Raw genomic sequence first — 22,335 nt, 5'->3', positions numbered from 1 at the left:
AAAGGATTTGAGCAAAATATATTTTAAATACTTGATGTCTTCATTTAATCTGCATGAGTTTGATTGCAAGGATTGAGAATTCCCTTGTAAATCCCCATTCTTCCATATAAGTGAGGCTAAGCTTTAAAAACAGTCTACCTGAGTTAGGTAGGCAGAGATTTGACCTTGCTATACCTGCCTGCATGTGCACTCCATACAGTAAATATACAGCTACGTTGCCACTAATTTTGAAGTAGACTGAAACTGATGCTAGATTTTTCCAGAATCATATGCCAGCATCTGGCTAAAGACTCACTGTAGGAGATGTGTTATGGTCTGTAGAAGAATTGTCCTGTGCAGGGATTCTTTAACCTAATTCCAATATTTACCTGAGATACTTTTATATCTTTTTTGTATCTATCTCACCATATCTAGTTAATGCCTGATTCTTATTTTTGGCTTATTTTTGCTATTGGTTCAGAAGATAAGCAGAGGTTTTGTATTAATGGTATTTTAATGGTGAGCTTTGATTCTTGAAGGAGTAGAGATGATCTTGGAAAGATGCAATGCTGACTAGATAGTGTGAGCGTGACACTGGAGGCAGCTAATAAAACTCCAAGTATTGTAGATTCTCCATATGCAGTATGATGCTTCTCCCAGGCACAAAGAGAACACTGTATTGCAAACTTCAGGTGACTAGAAGCATCAGAGCTTCTCTGTAAAGAAAGCCACTTTTGTGGGCTATATGAAAAGCTTTTGTTGCTTTCTCAGGTCTAAACATGCAAATGAATGAGCAGACATGAGTAAAGAAGCTACTTTTTCAGATTGCTACTCCTGAAAAAATGCCACGTTTTACAAGACATTGCAGGAATCTTAGCAAAAAAGAATGAAAGCAAAGCCAAAAATTCTGCTTATCTTATAAAGTATGTGACCAGGCCATGGAAAAAGGCCTGCAGGACCCTTACACAGTTAGTAGTCCTCACAAGAGAAAATGGGCAAGTCAGAACTGAACATTAAATATACCTGGTCACTTATTTTTTTCACAAGTGTGCAGATATTCAAAGAATGCATAAACTTGTGTTTAATTTGTATCAGGAATGTAGAGTGCTTGAGAGACCAAGTTAACTCTGGCCTAAAGACAAAATTTTAAGGTGTGAAAACTCCTGCTCTGTTTTAGACTTGGAAGATTTGCAAGAATTAGCTATATTAGATACATGAAAAATACAGTTCCCCTACACTGGGTTGATTATCCCTGGATTAAAAGCTTTGCTTAGGGAACTCATTCTCTAGGATAAAACACCAGAGTGTTTATGTTGGAAACATTCCCAGTGGATAAAAGCTCTCTCTGGACCACCTTAACTGAAATAAACCCCCTTCTTCTTGGCCTCTGTTCAAACTGGAGATTTGGAGTGCTGAACTAAAGAGAATATTTGTGTCATTAAAGCTCCTAGCCCTGCTGCTGTCTTAAAGAATCATTAGTAGAAGATATTAAGCACACTTTAAATGGAACCTTCTTCTTTGTCCCTGACATGCCCAAATCCATTCTCTTACTCAACACTGCCAACGCCCTGACCTGTAGTTGGGTCTCCAAGATACAGTTAAAACAGGTATTAAAGAACATTTTCCCACATCTCTGCAAATCCTTTAAATGGCCAGAATTTACATAATGGAAAAATTTCACAAGTTTCACACCTAGTTTTGAATACTTTTTACAGGATCAAAAATGCACTTTTCTTAAGGTCTTAAAATCACATGGGAACATTGATTATATATCTGAGTACCAAATCACAGAAGAAGCTGAAGAAAAACATTAATGAATGTGAGACAATGTGAAGAACTGAATATGAAAATTCATTGATGCAAACAGACCTGAATAGGGGATCAAAAAACTAACAGTAGTGCCTCACAGGTATAGGTATCAATACGTGCGGATGTATTTTTGAGACACTTTCATAGTTATTATCAACTTAGTAATACTTACTACAGTCTTACTTACACCTCAAGTGAGCTTGCACAGTTCATGTCTTCATTCGGCCTCTACTAAAGCCAGTGTGAAGACATTTGCAGAGTGAGGGCAATTGTTCAATCCTTTGCTGATATTAAGGAGCAGTGCCTCTACCTCAAATTTAGTGGGAATGCTATTTTCATTATGCTTCTTTGCCACACCTAATATAATTTTAGATATCATTTCCTTTAATGTGGATTTTTAACATTTTTTTAAAGACTTGCAGACCTGATGGAAGAACATCAAGAAGAGTTAGCAACAATAGAGTCTATTGATTCAGGAGCTGTCTACACTTTAGCTCTGAAGACTCATATTGGAATGTCTGTGCAAACATTCAGATACTTTGCTGGATGGTGTGACAAAATTCAGGCAAGTGAATATGTAAATGAAATTACCAATGGCAGTGCTTTTCTACACTTCTTTTTTGTTGTTATTCTCCTGAAACAGTGCCAAAAAGCAGTAAAAGCAAAGAGTAACTGAGGAATCAAAACTAAAGCAAAATTAGAATTTTACCTAGAATGAGTCTCCCTGTCAATACAAAAGGATATAGTCCACCTCCAGCTGGAGAACATGGATTTAGAATGTGGCTCTGAATATCGAAGCAATCAGCTGAGGTGTCACTTGGATATACTTGCTTGGTCAGCTCTTGGTTATTCATGGGGCAGAATGTCACTGTGCTCATTATGCAGGTGAGTGCAGAGACTTGTGCTTTACCACAGTCTGACCAAGGCTGGTGAGTTTGCTTGATGGCACAGCATTTCCTCCAGTATTTTTAAGACTAATCAAGAATATCAGAATATCATCCAGCTTTTTTTTTTTTTTTTTTTTTCCTGACAATCAGGACTTGATTACAATATCCACAGCAGGAATACAGTAGAAGCATCTGTGCCCCTTTCCCTGATGCAAAAATGCTTGTGGTTTTGAAGCCTACTGTGTAGCTTTCTGAAACATATTTACATGGCAAATATATTTGCAATAAAAATAATAAATCAATATGAAGATTTGTCCCTCCTCTGTCTTTTAGGGTGCTACAATTCCAATTAATCAGGCCCGGCCAAACCATAATCTAACATTCACCAAGAAAGAGCCAATTGGGTGAGTATTGCTTTTTCTTCTTAATGACAACTTGACGTGCAGAAAAGCCATGGAAAAGCTGCCCTCAAATATATAATCTTTCCCTGTTTTTCCCTACCTGAAGTGTCTGTGCAATTATTATCCCCTGGAATTACCCACTGATGATGCTTGCGTGGAAGAGTGCAGCGTGCTTGGCTGCAGGCAACACCCTTGTACTCAAACCAGCTCAGGTAGGGGCAAAAAGAAATACAAGATGGCCCAGATGCCCCTGTTCAGGCATAATGATTTAGGCCATGTAGCAGATTTCACCCATAGGTTGATCTGTCATAGGTTGACTGTGTCACATATTTGAAAGTGCATTTAGAATAATAGAAATTACCATGGTGATACAAAGTATTGTTTGACTCCTATTCTGCTCCGGCATTAATCTTATTTTCAATAATTAATTTTCCATAAGAAGCCATCAGTTCTAATTTGCCAATACTGTAAGAAGGTGAATATTGTATCAAAACTAAGATGTATTGAATGTAAAAGGTATCATCATGCATTTAAATAAAACAGGAGGCCTAATCTAAATGTTTCTACTTAGGTCACACCTCTGACTTCCTTGAAGTTTGCAGAACTCTCAGCTAAAGCTGGATTTCCTAAGGGCGTTATAAATATTCTGCCTGGTTCAGGTAAAGCTTGAACTCATCATTTTTCTGGGAGAGGTCATGCTAAAACTAGTGAAGTTCTTCACCTTTTTGAAGATTATTACATAGGCCTGTTCACAGGTACTAGGCTTGCATCTTTTCATGCAGCAATTTCATGTGTTTCCAGAAGAGAACTGGAAAAATTTGCCTTTAGTTAGTGGTAGGATCTGTCAGCCTACACCCTTTACAAGCTCACACAATTGACACAAACACTCTGGAAAATAATGTATTACAGACAAACATGTTCATTTCATTGTAAGAAAGCTGCAAATATAAATAGGGATGTGATACTGTATTTGATTTGTGGTGTGAGCTCCTTCTGTGTTACAGTGCTGCTGCTGGAATAGTAAAAATTGTCCATGTACCATCCAGTTACTCTGCTTTCCTCGCCCTGATAGGTGGCTTAGTGGGACAGCACCTCTCTGAACATCCAGATGTTCGCAAAGTTGGATTCACTGGTTCAACACCAACTGGTAAACAGATCATGAAGAGGTACTCTCAGCAGAAGAATCATAAATAAACCCTGCTTAGTCTGGTTCTGAAGTATCTTACTGGATATATTGTGCATGTAGCAGTAATGAAAAAGCATAACTACATATGGTTGTTTACCACTATGTAGAATTCTATCAAGTAATTACTGGACAATAGAGATTTATACATTTTCACTGCTTATGATTCAAAGGAAATAACAGAAAAAGATATTTAAAATTACTATTTTGGGTTTATATCACTTTTTTTTTTTTTTTTTACAGTGCAGCTACTAACCTGAAGAAAGTTTCTCTGGAACTTGGTGGAAAATCACCATTGATCATATTCAGTGACTGTGAACTTGACAGAGCCGTAAAAATGGTAATGTTACTTTGAAGTAAAATTTGTTCAAAGCCTTTGTGGTACATCCTCACCGTACTGCAATATTCTTGACTTGCAAAAAAAAAATACTAGGGATCCTTTGCATGAAAAACTTTGAGATCTGTTAGAAAACAGATTCAGATATTTCTTTATGCCAGCACAATTTAACTATTCATGCTGCCCAAGAAATATACATTAGAAATTACAACAAAACAAAGATTTGAGCTCCCTATTACCATATAGCTTTTAGTTAATCAATTGATCAATCAATCATTCATCAATTATCAATCATAATCATCACCTTCCCTACCAGCCATATTGTGTTCACAGTTCATAAATAAGATGTTGCATTGGTGATATGATTTAACATAAAGCATTAAACTTCTTGGGTGATAAACACTGCATGCAACCTTAGGGAACAGAATGGAGACTGAACAAAATGCATATAAATATTTATGGTTTTTTTCCTGATCAGGGTATGGGAGCAGTGTATTTCAACAAAGGAGAAAACTGCATTGCAGCTGGCAGGCTGTTTGTGGAAGAATCAATTCATGATGAATTTGTTAGAAAAGTGGTAAGATATTCAAGGACTAAAGTTTAAGCATATGTTTTACTGTGGCAGAAGGATAGGCTAGCTTTATAGACACTTGTGTTTCTTATTTTCAATTGTTTAATTTTGCATTATTGCTTATGATAGACAGTGCTACTTCTCAGGAACCTTTTATACAGTTAAAAGGAAGCATTGAAGGGAGATATTTGCACCAGTAATGCACAGATAAGTGACAGTTAAATAGATATTGTACCTTCAGTGATAGTTCATATTTGACTGGGCAAATAAGATTACAAATAATTACTGAACTCAGGTCAATGTGATTGAAGAAGGCTTCTGTAAAGTCAAAAAAAAAAGGAATATTGGAAGCACAGCTAGAAGAATACAAAGGTCCCTATTAAAAATGCAATTGTCACCATCCTGTGCCACTGGAGAATTAATTTATTTTCCTTAAGAACAGGAAATCACTGTCTTAAGTAATTTACCACCAGTAAAAGTTAACATTTTACATGCTTATCTTAATAGCAGAAGAGAATACACACATAAACAAAGCATTAAAAACTTTCAGAATTAGAGATTATGAACAAAAGACAAAGCTTCATTTTAAAAAGGGAGAATTATTGTATCTAAGAATCCAGTATTTTCTTAGATTCAATCTTCATAGCACCAAAAATTGCAGCATTCCAAATTTATGGTCACTTTAACAATATTGTTGTGTTATGTAACTTCATTTTAATTGCGTAACCCATAGGTTGAAGAAATAAAAAAGATGAAAATTGGTGACCCACTTGATAGATCTACAGATCATGGTCCGCAAAATCACAAGGCACATTTGGAAAAGCTGCTGCAATACTGTGAAGCTGGAGTAAAAGAAGGAGCCACTCTAGTGTATGGAGGAAGACAAGTACATAGACCAGGTAAAACACTTTCCAGAGATATTTAGAACTTTTACACTTTATGCAAGAGCTGCCACAGTTGTCTCAGCTGGATTTTGTGAAGTTGCAGTATCGTGGGAACAGTACCAGGCAAGCCCATACCACAGAGCTTTCAAATCTCATATGACGAGAAGCTGTGCAAATGAAGCATGAGATCTCTATTTAGATCTTACAATCTATCTTCTTGTTGGATAGCAAGAAAAGCAGTGGCCTCTGTGACTTGCTGTAACCTTGTTCTCCTGCTGTCAGAGTACAGAGTCTTCCCTCTGGGAGTCACCTGGGCTGTGGCACGCAGACCTTCTGGCCTGGCAGGGAGCAGTACATGTCACTGATCAACACAGGCCATTCTTTTACCCTTTTGTGTGCCATTTCTCTTGAAGTGCATGCATTTCCATTCATACTTCATTCATATCTATTTTCTGTTTCAAGTTATGACCTCAAAGCATGGGACAGAAATGACCTGACAACAGCAAACCCTTAAGCACTTTTACCATGCTCAAATGCTGCTCTATCTTCTCTTTAGGTTTCTTCATGGAACCCACTGTATTCACAGATGTTGAAGACCATATGTATATTGCCCAGGAAGAATCCTTTGGTCCTGTGATGGTCATCTCTAAATTTAAAAACGGGTACATTCTCCTCTGGTTACTGTTAGAGACTTGATGTTTCCCATTTTCACCCTAAGTGAAGAAATGACAGCTCACACAGCATTTTGTTAAATCTCCTTAGACCAATCTGAATACCTAGTAGTTTTCAGTGAAATGTTTTAGTGAAGTTTGTGCGATAATTGCAACAACTTGATCAAATAACAAAAATGCATATTTTTCCCAGTGGAATTACTTATTTTTCCTGTTACAGAAGACTGCAATGTTGTGTATTGTGTAACACTAGCACATAACTGTTGCAAATGAAAATTCCTCTGTATATTTTGTAAACTGTCATTTTTAATACCTTTCATTCCAGATCATAAGAATTATTTAACATACAGATAAGATTAAAACCCTACATAGAAACTTCACATAAATATTTCTATCAGGTTTCATCTTCTGCAGTTTGATAATAAAGTTAAGAACCAGCCATGTAGATAACCCTTCACATCCATAAATTCTGCAGTCTTAAGAGACTGCATTGAATTTTTTAAAGTTTTAAACTCCTATTAATTTTTTGAAGCTGTATGAAGATGCAGATGGAAAATAGTACTCTGGAAATGGTTTGAAAAGTTGTCTTGATAGCAGTTTAAATTCCAGCTTTTATTCTGCATTAACTTGTAAAGCTGGACAAAATTTTAGCAAACTGATTCGTCATCTGCTGCCATGCTCTGCTTTACAGGCATTTTTGTATTGCTCTAATTCCCGAGTTGTACAGTAGCAGCAATTCCCATGGCATTTCTCAGTGTAGACATTAACCTTTGAAAAGTGAGGTTATGAGCTTCACAAGCTTGAAGCAAAGGTATGAATTGCTGTGGATCTGTCAGATTGACACACAGATTTGTCCTTAATAAGTCATCTTTAAAAAAGCTCACTGGAGAAGAAAGACCATGTGAAAAGTTGCTTCAATGACACTGAAGGTGGAAGGTTGCTAACACTTGTTTATTTTACCTACTTGTAATTAAATAATTTCTTTCCCCCATAGGGATGTCGATGGAGTATTGCGACGGGCAAATGCCACAGAATATGGCTTAGCTTCAGGAGTTTTCACAAAAGACATAAACAAAGCTCTCTACATCAGTGAAAAGCTAGAAGCTGGGACAGTTTTTATTAACACTTACAACAAAACTGATGTGGCAGCGCCATTTGGTGGATTTAAGCTGTCTGGCTTTGGGAAAGATTTAGGTAAGTTGTCTCCTTCCCTCATTTCTTGTCTCAGAGTCCTAATCAATGAAAGAATTATAATACAGTAACCCAATTCCTCTCCTTCCCTAAATATTCCCACTTCAATACCTCCCATTCAGCCTTTGCTGTATATTTACTAAATAACACAAAAATATTCCTCTCTGACTGCTCTGAGAGCAGACAAATAAATTACAGCTTTTGCAGAGCTCTGTACAGGCTACAAAGGCTATCAAATAATAATGGTATTGCCCCAAATACTCTTTCCCTCAGAGAGAATGCTAATATAGGTTTCTCCTCTAAATAAGAGAATGGGAAACCTTTTTATACCTTAAAATGTCACCAAAATTTGCCAACAGCCATAGAAAAAGATGCATTAAAAAATATTCTCTTTTCAAAACAACTTTTTAGAAAAGTGAAGTCCACTGTGTCAAAGAAGCTTGGCAAGTCTTAACAGATCAAGCTTCATGACAGAGAAAAAAAGAAAACCAAATTTCATTCACAGAACAGATTTTTGCTTTTGCAATCTCCAAAGACAGTTCCTAAAACCAAAATGAGTAATGATGTCAGGGAAAAAAACATTACTGCTTTTCACACAGCTTCTCTACCTATGACCTTTAATAGAGGAGAAGCAAAGTTCATAAATTCAGCTATGAGCCCCCAGTGGCCATCTAAAGACTGCTGCTGCTTGGGGAGCTGCTTGTTAAATTCCAGCTCCTTTTTCTTCCATATCTGTTGGATCTGGCCTCTACTCAAACCAGGTCTGTGTAAATCACAGTGGAAAGGTAATTAGTTTTCATTGTTCCTTAAGGACTCGAATATTGGCTACAGTGTTTCAATTTTTTTCTTAATAATAGTTACGATCTGACAAAATTCATTTAGCTGCTGTTCTAACAGGTGAATATTGTGTTTGTACAGGTGAAGAAGCTCTTCATGAATATCTCAGAACAAAAGCCATCACTGTGGAATATTAAAGTAACAGCTCCACTTGGGAAGCAGACTTTGAACAGAGTTTGAATTTTGTTGAGTACACAAAGCGCTCGATACCACACCTAGGATATGCTGTCTGCAGTGCTACAACCAAAAAAAAACTAAGTAAAATACTCATTCCATGGATATGTTTCTATAAATTAGGTCCAGATTTTAGTCTCACAGACAATAGCTTTTGGAAATCACCCTGAAGTTATTTAAATTATGTAGCAGCAACAGTTGGTAGCACAATTTCCCCCCATCCCCCCCCCCACCAAAACCCTCCACGAATATGGTTCAGTTTCTTTTTTTAAAATAGAACTGAAGAATAAGTTCTCACACACCTACTTTATATTTCTGTGACATAATGTTTACATGATAATTTAAAATCCTTAGTCATTAGGCTTCCAAAGTTGAACTAAAATATACTCATTATGCCATTTTTGCTATAAACCAGTTCAGGGTTCATGGTAGCAGTTAAACACTCTGCTCTGGTGACTTTTCAGCAGTACAGAAAACCTTTGTGCCATAAGAAGTAAATCAATGCAAGGAAGTGCACTTACTATGATCTTTGTATAGTACATACAGAGTTCAATATTGGTGTTAAACTATGCATATCAAGCTAAAGTTACTGAAAATATTTTCTACCTTTTTGTTGATACAGAATGTGTGATCTGCCTGCAATTTGAAAGGTGGTTACATTAATGGATTAAAAACACATTTTGTGTCTGTGAACATGGACTGTAATAACTGTTTCATACTGTATGATTATTACTATGTATTTCACAATTTTGGGTTCTTTGTAATCTCTGGGAAAATCCCTTGTTAAATGACCAAGGTGAAATGAAAGGTGGCTTTCAAACTTTTTTCAGTTTGGAAGAAATTTTCTATAGATTGAGACCTTATTTAACTAAGCCTGTTAAGACTCCTTGCTCTTAGAATGGAAAAACACCCAAAGCTTCATTTATCTGTGGGCTGCTATTAACGGTAGTAGTCTAATTCTTTGATCCTCATCCTTCCCCTTCACTAAAATATTCCATGGTTTAATCAGTAAATCATGTCTCCATCTTATATTTAAGCCACATTGTAAAAGAAAGACTAGAATCCTTGTTATTTCTTACCACAAATACTACACAAACAGGTATTAAAACTAGAACTTTAGGTACAGGTTTCAAAATAAATTCTATACATAACTGCAGGTTTCAAGCCATGACATTCAGTTTAATATTTGAGCAAATACAGTATAGAAACTTTTACTTTAATGGTATAGAAAATACAAAGTTCCTTTAAGAAACAATGACATCCAGGAGCATGACAGATATTTCTGAAATGCAAACTGATATATGAAGTAAATGTAGTAGTCCAAACAAACCATTGTACTTGATCGAGGTAAGTATAAATGGGACACACTTTCACTGACTGGTTCCACAATTGTGTCTAGGCAATTTAAGTACAGGCCAGCTGAAAATTCACCTTTCCATCCTTCTGTCAGTGACCGTTAACAAAATGGAAACTGGAAACGTGGCAGGGAATTTGGGGGATGCAAAGTGTAGCTTAAAGCCATCACAAGCCCCCAGGGACAGCCTTGATCCTTTTAGTATGGAGGTGTTTGCACTGCAGCCACGAAGGTTTCCCACGGGAGCCTGTAAGCTCCCGTGCTGCTGTGGAGCCCAGTGCAGGCACACAGGGTAAGGACTGAGTCACCCTTTGCTGAAATCTGCTCATGGCTGTCCTTACCCAGGCTGGCTCAGCTAGAAATGAGCTCAGCCACGGCTCTGGTGTCCAGCATGAATGCAATGTAGACATACCTCTGGGGTACTGAAAGATCATGTTTAATAGTGAAGAGAGTGTACATAACACCTCACAGGACATGGACTATGAAAACAAAGCTTTTTTCCTAGTTAACTCTTTCTTACCCTTGAAGCAAAAACTGCTATCTTCCTATAAAAACAGTCTTCAACAAAGCAACAGAACAAGAATGTTTATCTTTCAAGTGCCCCTTACTCTAGCTGTTTTCTTGCTGTAAACTACTCTGAAGCCCATTTTCCTGTTATTTGATGAGTCAAATTGAACTTAATTCTTCAGAAATCCAGCCTTCCCCAGCCATGAGTGGATCCTGAATTCTCCACCACATAAACTATAGCATTTCACAGGATCCCAAGAAATGCTATACTGGGAAACAAAGTGGTTTTAAGGGCCAACTCTTCAAAGTGAGAAAACATGATTTGGTTGGTTTGGGGATTTTTAAAGCAAAATAAAATGGGATTACTCATTTGCTTTGCTGTCCAAAATTTCTATTTTGCCCTTTTCTCCCTTTTGTTTAGGAAACTTAATGTTGTCTACTGTCACTTCATCAGTTACAGAGTCATCTTCATCAGATTCCGAGTCATCTTCTGAAGTCAGCAACTCTTCATCTGTATCAGAATCACTCAGTTCAACTACAGCCACATTCTGAAACAAAAAATCTTGGTTAGCACATTATATATACTACATATATATATACACACACACACACATTACAGCACTTCTATCACTGGAGTAAAACAAGGTGAACACATTAAACAGCCTGCTACCATGAGAAACTAACCACAACAAAAAAGCCCTTTGGGGTTTCCTAGGATTTTACAAATATCATTAAGAGATTCCTAAATATTACTGGCCTATAGGAAATCTAAGACCATATTCATATCACTTTCAAAGAAAGAACTGAGTCAATAGCTGAACTCAGATTATCTAAATCAGGTATTTACACTGACAAGCAGCAGGCATCAAAACTACTATTCAGTAAAAAAATTCAAACGAAATCATTTAGTGTATAAGGGCTCATGACAAACATACAAACACATGTAGGCATATATATATTAATATAATTTATATCTTATAATGTAGTAGTATTCAGGGTACCACAACTACTCTAAAATAACAAGCAGTTTAAACCACCAGGATATTTTTTGAAGACATTTCATATATCCATATACAGAGCCATAATTTTTGAGGCCTGCTTAGCCAGAAAGGATTTGGCTGGGTCATGCACATATATCGCCTTCAAAATAAAGTTTTCTTATATAAGCATATGCCTGCAGCACTTCAGTTAAAACCAGAAATAAAATATTATAAAGTGACTGCAAATAAATAGACAAATTCCAGCAACAGATGATCACAACAACACTAACAACTCTTCTAAATCCAAGATCTAGTAATTCCTAAAAATACCAACAGAGCAGAGCTGAAAGCCAGTTATTACTCTTATTCTAAAGCCTTCTGTTATGCTTTATATTGTCCAGTTTCTAAACATAATCACCTAGGAGACATTTAAAATACAATTTGTGACTTTTGATTCAGAGTTGTAGATTCAACAGCATGTCTTACTCCGTTCTTAAACTACTTGATCCCTAGTGATTAAATTCTGCAAGTATGAAAACCAGGATGCAAATTTCAACCAAATAAGCATGTTTAGTTATATCTGTGTTTTGAATTAGAACATCAAAGACTTGGTAAAGAAAATGGTCAAGACTTCACTTTATCTATCATATTACTCATTCTAAGATCAGAGAGTTATTTTAATCCCATCTATATTTACATTAAAATAATAAAAAAAAACATTTACCATTTCTATAACTTTTTCTGTTTCACTGTCTAGATGTTCAATATCAAACTCATGAGCAGGTGCTGTTACCATTTTTCTTTTGAGCTCATCATTTGCCTGGGCCATCTGTGGTAAAAAGCTCTGCACTCGGTCCAAAACTGAAAAGAAACAATTATCACAGATATATTTATATATAAATATAAATGTAAGTCAAAGAGATGTTCATTAGTGTTCACATTTATACCTCAGATATGAGCCTTTATAGCTGATTCTGTTTCAACTGTAATTTCTGACTATCTGCAATAATTAAGTATAGACTGAAGGTCTCAAAGAAGATGGAAAAATTTGCCGTAGCAGATGCCGTAATAGACCAATGAAAGGTCAACATAGTTAACAAAAGAAGTTCTGAAATTAAGACAGTGGGAGAAAGATGGAAACTCCAGGCTGAAGTATAAAGCACTCATCCTCTACAGCTCAGTAGGACTTCACAAGAATTTTAAGGTAATCAATGGAATTAGGAGATTCACACTCATAACCCTTCCATGGAGAAAGACAGTATTTTCACCTCCAGAATTTCTTCAAATAAACTGCTCCACACATGGAGATGAGTCAAGCACTAGTTTTCTTTCTTTAAGAAGAGGTACTGTTTCAGGTGAGCACCACAAAGCCTAACAAGTATAAGCTATCTTTGAAACACTGTCATCTTTGTAGAGATTTTTATCCAATAAAGAATTTGATCGAACAATCTTTTAAAATTTCAGCTCAATCACAAAACATAAAAAAAATAATTTGACAGGAGTCCTTTTTAAATTAAATGCTTTTATACAACAAATACATCATACTGAGAAATTACTTCTAAAAGAGATAAGAAGCCCAAGCTACAACTCCATACTGGGAAAGAACCATCTGTCCCTAAAACTCAAGAGCTGTAATGCCTAGCATTGCAAAATCTAATTTTGCAGCAGCAGCAGCATTTACGTGACTCACCAGTGGGACATGGAACTGTAATGGGAGGAGAACCTACTATCTCTAGAAACTGAACCCAAAAGCTTCTCTCTTTACCTTTTAAAGGAAAGCACCAAAGCAAAAGCTGTGTCACAAATGTTACCTACTACTTGACCACTTCCAGCGACAACTCCTCCTTACTTACCATTGCTCCTTGGCACCTTAATAGTCTGTAAAGTTGTGGCATTCTTGCTGCTACATTTTGAATTAATCAGCAAAATGTCTTCCAGCCCTGCAAACAAACAAACGAGTATTGAACTGTTTAAGCTGACAAGTTTTCCGTAATTACCATCTGCTTTTGCTGCTCTTGGAAGAAAACTGGGCTGCACAGGTTCTCACCCTGCAGGCCACCTCTCACACACTCCAGTTTAAGCTGAAGTTCCTTAAGCTGTTTTTGAGACAGTTTAATTAAGCTAAAGTTAAAACGCATGAAAAACAACCTCTAATCCCCCTCTGCGAGGCTCGGTGAGGTGGGAGCTGAGGCGCGCCAGTCGCACCGATTAAATCCCGGTGCCAGCGACCTCCACTAACTGTGGGCAGCCGGGAAACCCAAACGATGCCAGGAATTCGGCATTAATGACCCATTAATTATCCTTATGACGGCCGGCGGAGCCATCCGCCCGGCATCATTCACCAAAGCGCACCGCTCTATTTAACTTTTCTCTCCGGTCACATAGAAGCGTCCTTACGACTGCCCATAGCTCAGCGCGGATTTCCCCGCTTATCTACTCCGCATTACCCCTCCCCGGAGGGTAGCTCTTCAGTACACGCGGGACGCGATCACCAGCGGGGCACGGGCGGCACCACGAGCAGCGTGGCCGAGCCGAGCTCCCGCTGGCTGCAGGCGGCGCCGGGCTCGCCGTGCCGGGGCCGGGCTCACTCACCTGGCCGGGGCCGGACTCACTCACTCACCTGGCCGGGGCCGGGCTCACTCGCCGTGCCGGGGCCGGACTCACTCACTCACCTGGCCGGGGCCGGGCTCACTCACTCACCTGGCCGGGGCCGCACGTCCAGCAGCTCCCGGGCCGCCGCCGCGCCGCCGCGGCCCGCCATGCGCCCGCCCGCGCGGAAGGGGAGCGGCCCGCGCGCCCGGCCGCGCGCGCCCCCCGGCGGGCGGGAGGAGCAGCGGAGGCCGCGGCCGCTGCAGGCCGGCGTAGCCCGGGAGAGGCGGCTGAGGGGAGATGGCGCCACTCAACATGAGCACGTCAAGGGAGGGTGGCAAGAGGATGGAGCCAGGCTCTTCTTGGTGGCACCGAGCAACAGGACAAGAGGCAGGAACCGATGCGCAGCAAGTTCCACCTGAACATGAGGAAGAACTTCTTTACTGTGCAAGTGACCACGCGCCTAGAACACATTGCCCAGGGATGTTGTGGAGTCTCCCATACTGGAGATATTCAAAAACTGTTCGGACACAATTCTGTGTAAAGTGCTCAAGTACAACGCTGCTTAAGCAGGGAGGTTGTACCAGATGATCCACTATGGTCCTTTCCAACCTGACTGATTCTGTGATTTGGCACAAAAAGTCCATCCCATCACCATTAAAAACCTGTGGAACCAAGCTGCCAGCAGGTAACTACTGTAAATGCAGACGAACACAATGGGAAGAAATGACAATGTCTGACTCAATTCAGAAGGCTGAATTATTTCTTTATTATCACTATGCTAAAATACATTAATATACTATATAAAAGGAGAATACTAAAACTACATTCTACTTTCTCTGACTCTAACTCTCCCACAACTTGTGACCCTCTCGCGAGAGTCCGGACACAGATGGATTGGATTGGCCATCAGGCTCAAACAATCTCACCAGAATCCAATCAAGCACTCACTCCAGGTAAACAATTCTCCAAACACATTCCACATAGGAAAAACAAGGAGCAGAAATAGAAATTGTTTTCTCTTTCATTTCTCTCTGTGCACCTCTATGAAAAATCCTGAGAGGGAGAGAAATGTGCTTGCCACAGGTAACATCATTTGAATGCCTGTCAGTAGCTGCTTATCTCTCAAAACTCTCCCATTTTCATTTTCAGAATTTGATAGATGAACTTAAAAGTTAAATGCCAGACCCTGAGAGAGCTGTAATCATCCTCTGGAAAACAAACTTACACAACCACCAAGTTCAACTGACACTGTCCAGTCTGTTATTCAGGATTTCTTCTGCAGTTTCTGTCTTTGCATATCTAGACAATATGAAAAATGCAAAAAGAAAATTGAATGGTTTATAAGAAACAAGATAGGAAGTCCAAGATGAAAATGAGAATAAATAGTAATCAGGTAAGTGGTGTTTATAGGCCCTCATTGCAAAGAACACAGGAAAAAACCAAATCACCCAGATCCCAGTATCTTGGAATTAACATGAATAAGAAGCAAACCTCTGCAAGGCCTCAAGCAAGAGACCACCCTGCTGTTTTCCTGACTGACTGTCCCAAACAAGTGTCCTCTGCCACTTCCCCAGCCAACCCACAGTGCCAGGTGCATTCCACTGAATTTGCTACCTGCACCTTTCTTCCCAACTGCACTCCAGAATTTCCATTTCCCAGAAAAATCCCCTTACTAGCTTCAATGACTGAAAAATCTTGAGGGCTGAGGTTTATTTGCCTTGGGCCTCAAAAGTGGGTCTTTCTGAATTTGAACACAACTCAAAATAACTGTGTGTGAACCTCAAACAATGTATTTCATCCATGGGTATTGTGTGATTTCCATGGAGGGCGGGTTATTATGCTGTCAAGGAACATGTAGCAGGGAGTGATGAAGTGATTGCCCAAGATAACCAGACAAGCAATTAGAAAAGCCAGAAACAGCACCCTCAGGTGCTATTCCCAAACCTCAGGTTTACAATCTCACCTGTTGGCAGCAATGGCAGATGTGATGTTTATCTGATTTCTAGGGTAGCCAGCTAAGATCCATGCTGTGTAATAACACCTGAGCTCACACATCCCATGGATATATAGGGTTGCTACTAGGGTGGTGAAGCTTCAGTATCTGTAGCCCAAATCCCCAATAAACACAGGCTTGAGACAGCTGAATTATTAGCTCCGAGGTTTGGGCTGCTTCATTCATTGAAGGTGGTATTGAGTGAGTGTTCGACCTGATTCTGTATGTTTCACTCTCATAGTGCAGACTGTTTTGGCCCCAGTCCTGCAAATACATTTCCCCACCGCAGCTAGCTCCAGTTTATGGCAGACACCTGGTGACTTGCCCGTGCTGTTTTTTTTTTTCTCTCTGCATACAGGAAAAGGGATGCTGTGGCTTGGCTGCTGTCATCATCATTAAATCTTCTCTTTTCATCCTCTTTCTTCCTTTCTTCCTTTTCAACTTCCAGTTAAGGCATTCTTACCACTTCAAAGTGTCAAGCAACAATTGAGAAATAATACTAGTACTGATAATAAATGCACAAATTTAGCTAATTTTACTGTTTGAATGTATTAATATAAACTGTTAATATTACGTGTTTTGCAAAACTGGAGTCCGGGAAGGCCTTGGCTCCATGCTTATTTAAACAGAGGCAGCTGATGTCAAGGGAGGAACTAGCAGATTTACATGCTGTTTGCAGGGTGTACAGCCCAGTTGGGCAAGAACAAGGATATTCCAACTGACCCAAACGCTTTACAAAACTGCATTCCTGCATTAGCTGCTTTTTGCCAACTGGCAGGAAAAAGCGACAATGTCCTGGTAGCTGGCAGTCAGGAGTCAGTACAAAACGGCGACTGCTGTGCTACGGCCAAGAAAGCTTCTGCGAGTGGAAGCCAAGGCGCTGCCCGGGGAGCGCCCTGGCGCCCCACTCCCCAGCGCTTTGTGTGCGCGGCTGCGGGGCAGCGGCCGGGCCCTGGCGGGGGCAGCGAGGCGGGGATGCAGCTTCGCCCCCCGCCACCTCTGAGCGCAGCGGGAAGGGGGCGCCGGCGGGTGTCGCAGCGGGGGCTCGCCCCGGGGACCAGGCTGGGGGTGACCACGGGCACAGTGCCTCATCCCATCCCGTCCCGTCCCGTCCCGCGGGCGGCGGCGCTCGGCTCCTCCCTCCCCCGCCCCGCGGCGGCTCGGAGCGGCCGGTGGCGGCGGCGGCTCTGCGCATCACGGGCCACATCATCGCGGGGGCCGCCCGCTTCCGCGCCTGCCCAGTGGCGGCGGCGCTCACCTAGCGCGGAGCTGTCACCGCCGCCGGCGGCTCCCGCGCCGCCGCAGCGATGGAGCGCGACCCCGCCGCGCTGCCGGCGCCGCTCTCGCCCAGGTGAGGGGAGGGCGCGGCCCGAGGGGGCGGCGCGGGGAGCGAGGGCAGCGGGGCCGAGCGGGCCGGGGACCCGCCGCCCCGGGCCGGGGGAGGCGGCGGGGGCCGCGGGCGGGAAAGTTTCCCGGCCGGTGGCGGAGCCCTCCGAGCGCCACGCCGGCCCGCCCCGATGCCGGGGTGCCCGGGGCGCCCAGGGCTGGGGGACGCTCGGTGCCGCCCGCCTCCCGCCCCGGCCGGCGCTCCCGGGTGCCGCGGGGCTCGCCCTCCCCGTGCTGCGGGCCCCCCCGCTCCCGCCGCTCGTCTCCCGCAGCCGCCCCCGGCGCCGGCCGCGCCGGTGTCCTGCGCCCGGAGCGCGGATGCTGCCGCGCGTTTGGCCGCCCGCGCCCCGGTACCCTGCGCTCCCTGGAGCCCCGCAGCGCCTTTCATCATGTGCGCGTTATTATGCACTGCTCCAGGTAGCCGGGACAATGAGCCTTTTCTTCGGTTTCTCTCTAACTGCACAAGACCTGCCCAACGTTCCCAGTAGCCCCTATTCCTTGGCATTCTTTACACCCGTATGGGCAGGCAGTTCTCTTCCCACCTTTGCACCCATGAAAATGTGCCAGATGGTCACCGCAGATGCATTGCTAGACAAGCATGGAACCTCTACCTGAACAACATGTGTACAGACTTCAACAACCATCTATTTTTTTGTTTACAAATGTTAATTAATGTGTAGTTAATTATAATTAATGTGTGATGGCACGTTTATTCTCTTTACATACTTTTCTGCCAAAACATAGGAGCTTTTTGTGATTTATTCTACTTTACTTTCTACTCCTTCATTAATTCTCAGTTAACTTCAGGTTGTAGCTGTCTATTTTTCTAGTTTCACTGAATGTTACAATTACTGCTTCCCCTGGCCCACTGTCCAGGATATAGTTGAATGTCTTCTTCACTCACATTTGAATCTAGGTTATAGAGCACACTACAGTATGACAGTATGTGAATCATATAAAATAAAATAATTGTTTAGGCAATGTTTAGAACACATGCCTAGTTATTCTCACTTTACCAGTTTAGTAATGTAGGTAAAAAGATGAGAGCAGATAGGATGACCTGTTTTGGCAGCATTCCCTACATCTACTGCCCTAAAGAGATTGTGAAACTGGATCCATAAATACTGCAATATGCTTGATAGATACTCCAGGAGGAAAAATAACAGTGTATCATTTCCTTTTCAAATACCTGTATAATATTATTCACAAAAGCAATAGGAAGTCTGTATCCGAATGCCTGAGTTAATAAGTAATTCATCTCTCCTTGGTGATGACAGTAGAGACCTGTAATCAGGATCCCAAAGAGTAGTTAGGATTCATCCTGGTGAATACTTATTGGTTACTTAATCTACAGGACTGTATTAACTCTTATATTTCATACTCTCCCACGTGCTTTTGATGGGCTGAAGGATGTGATTTGCCTGGTATTTTTCATGCTGGTATTCCATTTGGGTCATTTTACAACCAACCACATTGCACAGCCTTGCTGCTGTGTTTTGACTCTGTTTTGGTCTTTTCTAGATGAGTTGCCTTAAAAGTGCAGAGTCAAACCAAGTCTTTTTCTCACAGCTGCTTTTCTCTTCCTTGGGGCCAAAATTGAAACCTGCCGTTTTCAGGAAGTGGAATGCAGCAGTCTCAAACTTGTCTGAAAATTGAGCCTGAGGGTGGCAGGTCTTTCCAGTGGTTTACTGTCAAGAAGACATCTAGAGGTTCTTTAGTCTGTTTTTTTCCTCTTGTTATTTGTTTCTTTTGCTGTTAGTTTAACCAGCAACTGCCATACAATAAACACAGTGTTAACCAGTTTACTGCATAATGCTTAAAAATGGTATATAATGGTCTCATGTCTGCCTTGCATGCAACATTTGTTAATTTTCAGCATGTTTTACAACCTTTTCCACTCTACACTCAATATCTGGTATAAATAATCTTAGCCCAGTGTACCACATTGGTTTCTGGATTTTTTGGAATGGTTGATGATAATACAGCTGGTTTACTCTCTGTGATGCTGAGGTGATATGATGCAGCATTCCCTTTCTACTGATATGCCCACTACACTAATATAAATGATTAGCCATTGCTGTGATAAGGGTGTCAGTGTGATACTGACACTTTTTTGTATACAGAACACAATAGTGGAGAAGAGGCCATGCACATCACTGTATCACTTGTATTCTGAACTTAAAAAATACCACCAAAACCTCATTTCCCCAACTTTACAGAATCTCAGAATTGCTGAGGTCAGAAGAAATCTCAGGAAATTTTCTGTTCAGCAACATCTGCTTGGTGTAGGGTCAAGAAGAACAGGTTGCCTGGGGCCATGTCCAGTTTAGTTTCAAATATCACCAAGTATGGAGTCTCCAGAACTTGTTTGAGCCAGTGTTCAGGCACTGTCATGGTAAAAACCGCCAGCTTTTTCTTACATTCTTACGTTTCAATTTGTGCCTGCTACCTCTCATCCTTTCAGTGAGAAGAGTCTGGTTTCATCTCTGAAGACACAAAGAGTCTTTCATGCCAAGGAATAATCCAGCTTCATCTTTGCTTATTATGGCAAAATATTAAAGTTGAGTGTTTCATTAGCGTTTCATATTACTTTCCTGAATCCCTTTCCAAGGCTTGTTCTTGTCCTGAGAGGCATTTCTCAGGCAGGCAAGTTTACACAATTGTATTTTATTGTGGACTGCCTAAAAGTGCAGTGTAGAGATTATTAATGCTTGAAAAGACCACCTGCAAAAAATGTTGGCAACTTTTAGGAAAAACAGGTTTAGACTGTGGTGTGATCAGCTTTGGGTCCCATGAAAGCCCTCAGAATTATTTATATAGATGTTATCTTTTGGTTTTGTTAGCCAAGCTCTGAAAGAAATCAGAAATTCCCTAGACCTGAACTTTGGTAAGTATTTGTTTTAGCCTGTCATAATGTTTACTCTGCAGTAATTTCATGCTTGATTCTTCCTCCTTCCCCTTTTTTTGAATGTTCTTAAAAGGTCACAGTGATTTATTGTGTTCACGCTTTAAATGAATTGTTGGCAGTCTAATATCTATGTGATCAAATTTAGCTGTAGAATCCAGTCCCTTAATCCTGCTAATGCTAGATGTTCTTTAAGCCAAGGGGAAGTATGGAAGAAGCCTTTTCTTTCCCATGTTCTTGAGAACAGCATTATAGATGGGTCTGGAACAATGTGGACAATTCTTTGGGCAATGTCTAGTGAAGAGAATTCATTGAGCTTCCTCCTGAACAGTTTAATTTTTTTGGTAATTTCATCTTTCTCAGATGAAGCAAGCCAATCAAAGGTGAAGGATGGAAAAATATGATGATGATCAGGTGTTCAGTTTGATAGCTGAAGTACCTGAGATTTTTCAAAACCAGCTTTGCATTTCCAAAAGTCAGCATCTCTCCCATTTTGTGGTCCTATTTTCTACAGCATTTATTTCTGCCTGTCCATCACGTACTCTGTCTCCATGTATATTTTTTAAATTGCTGTGTGCATCAGTTGTATTAACTCTTATGGGTAAAATCAGCTTGCTCTCTTTTGAATTGCCAAGTGTTTCATTTTTCAGGAACACATTTTTGGTGAATGGCAGGGTTTATTTGTTTATATTTACAGAACTATTTGTGTTTATGTATGCTTGCAGGACTGAGAGAAAGGGGTGGGTAATACACAGTAATTGTTGTGTGCTATAAAATACATGAAGGAAAAGGAGAAACTGTTAAAAGTAGATACTTAGGAAACAATAAGGAAGAGAGAATTATTATTTCATAGTTTGGGCATAGCATATTATTTTGCCTGTGTGGACAAAGACAAGGTGTCCTTTCATTTCATATGTAATATGCCTATGATAAATCTGAGGCTGCTTCCTGACTTCTCAAAGGATCTTTGTCTCTATCTCTTTTTCTTTTTTAAGTACTTAATCTTTTTTTGTAACCTCCAGATTATGTGCCAAGAATCCAGAACCACTTCTCTTCCTACAGAGACTGGAAAAGAGACTTTTGAGATTTTAACTGCCTTTTCTTCATATTTACTTGAGTAGAGCTTGCTTTTGTAGCTACCATATATTTTCTAGACAACACAACATAGGCATTTTTCTTGTCAATGGTAAAACTTCTTGGGATGTTCTAGTTGTTCCTTAGAACAACAAGAACAACAAGGTTTGCTGCATCCTACAGGTACATAAAACCCCCCAGAAAATACAGAAGTTACTAGCATCCTGTAACTTATACTGAAAATATTGCATCAGATGACATGTAGAAAATAACTTTTGTTGGAACAGGCGTTTATAAATGAATAGTTACATTTAGAAGGGTTATGAGTTATCTTCTCTCTGTATGCTCTGAAGGAACAATTACTCTTTCCTGTATATTATATTATACAATACTTTTCCAACCGAAACAATTTTATGGTTCTATGGTTTTCAGTTTATCTTTGTAAATTCTCATTTTCCAGCATTTATCATTAAGTTCACATTTTGTCATTCTTTGTGGTAGGAAAAATATAAATGGCTATCATCCAAACTGCTTTGTACTATTTCAACTGCTAGCCATCCACGCTAGTCTCTTCCTACATTTGGAACTTGACCAAATAATTTTTCTGTTCCCCATTTTTT

At 40.4% G+C, this 22,335-nt stretch overlaps 3 protein-coding genes across 4 annotated transcripts in view; 2 read left to right on the top strand and 1 right to left on the bottom strand.

Moving 5' to 3' along the window:
• ALDH1L2 (aldehyde dehydrogenase 1 family member L2) overlaps positions 1-11,154 on the top strand; it is a 30,220-nt gene extending 19,066 nt beyond the window's left edge. For both annotated transcript variants that reach the window (XM_021536155.4, XM_085569606.1), the window contains exons 13-23: positions 2,203-2,353; positions 3,009-3,079; positions 3,183-3,288; positions 3,648-3,735; positions 4,149-4,242; positions 4,503-4,599; positions 5,075-5,173; positions 5,901-6,066; positions 6,608-6,713; positions 7,717-7,916; positions 8,832-11,154. In XM_021536155.4, the coding sequence (XP_021391830.3) occupies positions 2,203-2,353; positions 3,009-3,079; positions 3,183-3,288; positions 3,648-3,735; positions 4,149-4,242; positions 4,503-4,599; positions 5,075-5,173; positions 5,901-6,066; positions 6,608-6,713; positions 7,717-7,916; positions 8,832-8,887 (1,234 nt within the window). In that variant the 3' untranslated portion in view covers positions 8,888-11,154. The remainder of the gene's footprint in view (positions 1-2,202; positions 2,354-3,008; positions 3,080-3,182; positions 3,289-3,647; positions 3,736-4,148; positions 4,243-4,502; positions 4,600-5,074; positions 5,174-5,900; positions 6,067-6,607; positions 6,714-7,716; positions 7,917-8,831) is intronic.
• On the bottom strand, positions 10,083-14,544 carry NOPCHAP1 (NOP protein chaperone 1). The gene is made up of 4 exons (XM_021536169.3): positions 14,466-14,544; positions 13,619-13,705; positions 12,490-12,626; positions 10,083-11,333 (listed from the first exon to the last, which is right to left on the bottom strand). Exons 1-4 carry the CDS (start codon positions 14,524-14,526, stop codon positions 11,148-11,150), a joined length of 471 nt encoding a protein of 156 aa, XP_021391844.1. The 5' UTR covers positions 14,527-14,544; the 3' UTR covers positions 10,083-11,147.
• A 3,046-nt stretch (positions 14,545-17,590) lies between these two features.
• The window catches only part of SLC41A2 (solute carrier family 41 member 2), a 43,707-nt gene continuing 38,962 nt past the window's right edge, over positions 17,591-22,335 (top strand). Inside the window, exon 1 of the mRNA XM_021536181.4 lies at positions 17,591-17,701. The gene's annotated coding sequence lies outside the window, so the exon portion shown is untranslated. The remainder of the gene's footprint in view (positions 17,702-22,335) is intronic.

The sequence above is a fragment of the Lonchura striata genome, chromosome 1A (assembly GCF_050655825.1).
Source record: "Lonchura striata isolate lonStrDom1 chromosome 1A, ASM5065582v1, whole genome shotgun sequence".
NCBI classification, from domain to species: domain Eukaryota; kingdom Metazoa; phylum Chordata; class Aves; order Passeriformes; family Estrildidae; genus Lonchura; species Lonchura striata.
The sequence above is the reverse complement of the archived record's forward strand: the minus strand, read 5'-3'. Positions and strand labels throughout refer to the sequence as shown.

What these genes read in the sequence shown, in the direction of transcription:
- NOPCHAP1 (XM_021536169.3), bottom strand. Translation starts at nt 14,526, where the DNA reads ATGGCGGGCCGCGGCGGCGCGGCGGCGGCCCGGGAGCTGCTGGACGTG. An exon ending in GGACGTGCGGCCCCGGCCAG is followed by an intron (nt 13,706 to 14,465) that starts GTGAGTGAGTGA and finishes GTTTGTTTGCAG; the next exon opens with GGCTGGAAGACATTTTGCTG. An exon ending in CAGAAAAAGTTATAGAAATG is followed by an intron (nt 11,334 to 12,489) that starts GTAAATGTTTTT and finishes TTTTTGTTTCAG; the next exon opens with AATGTGGCTGTAGTTGAACT.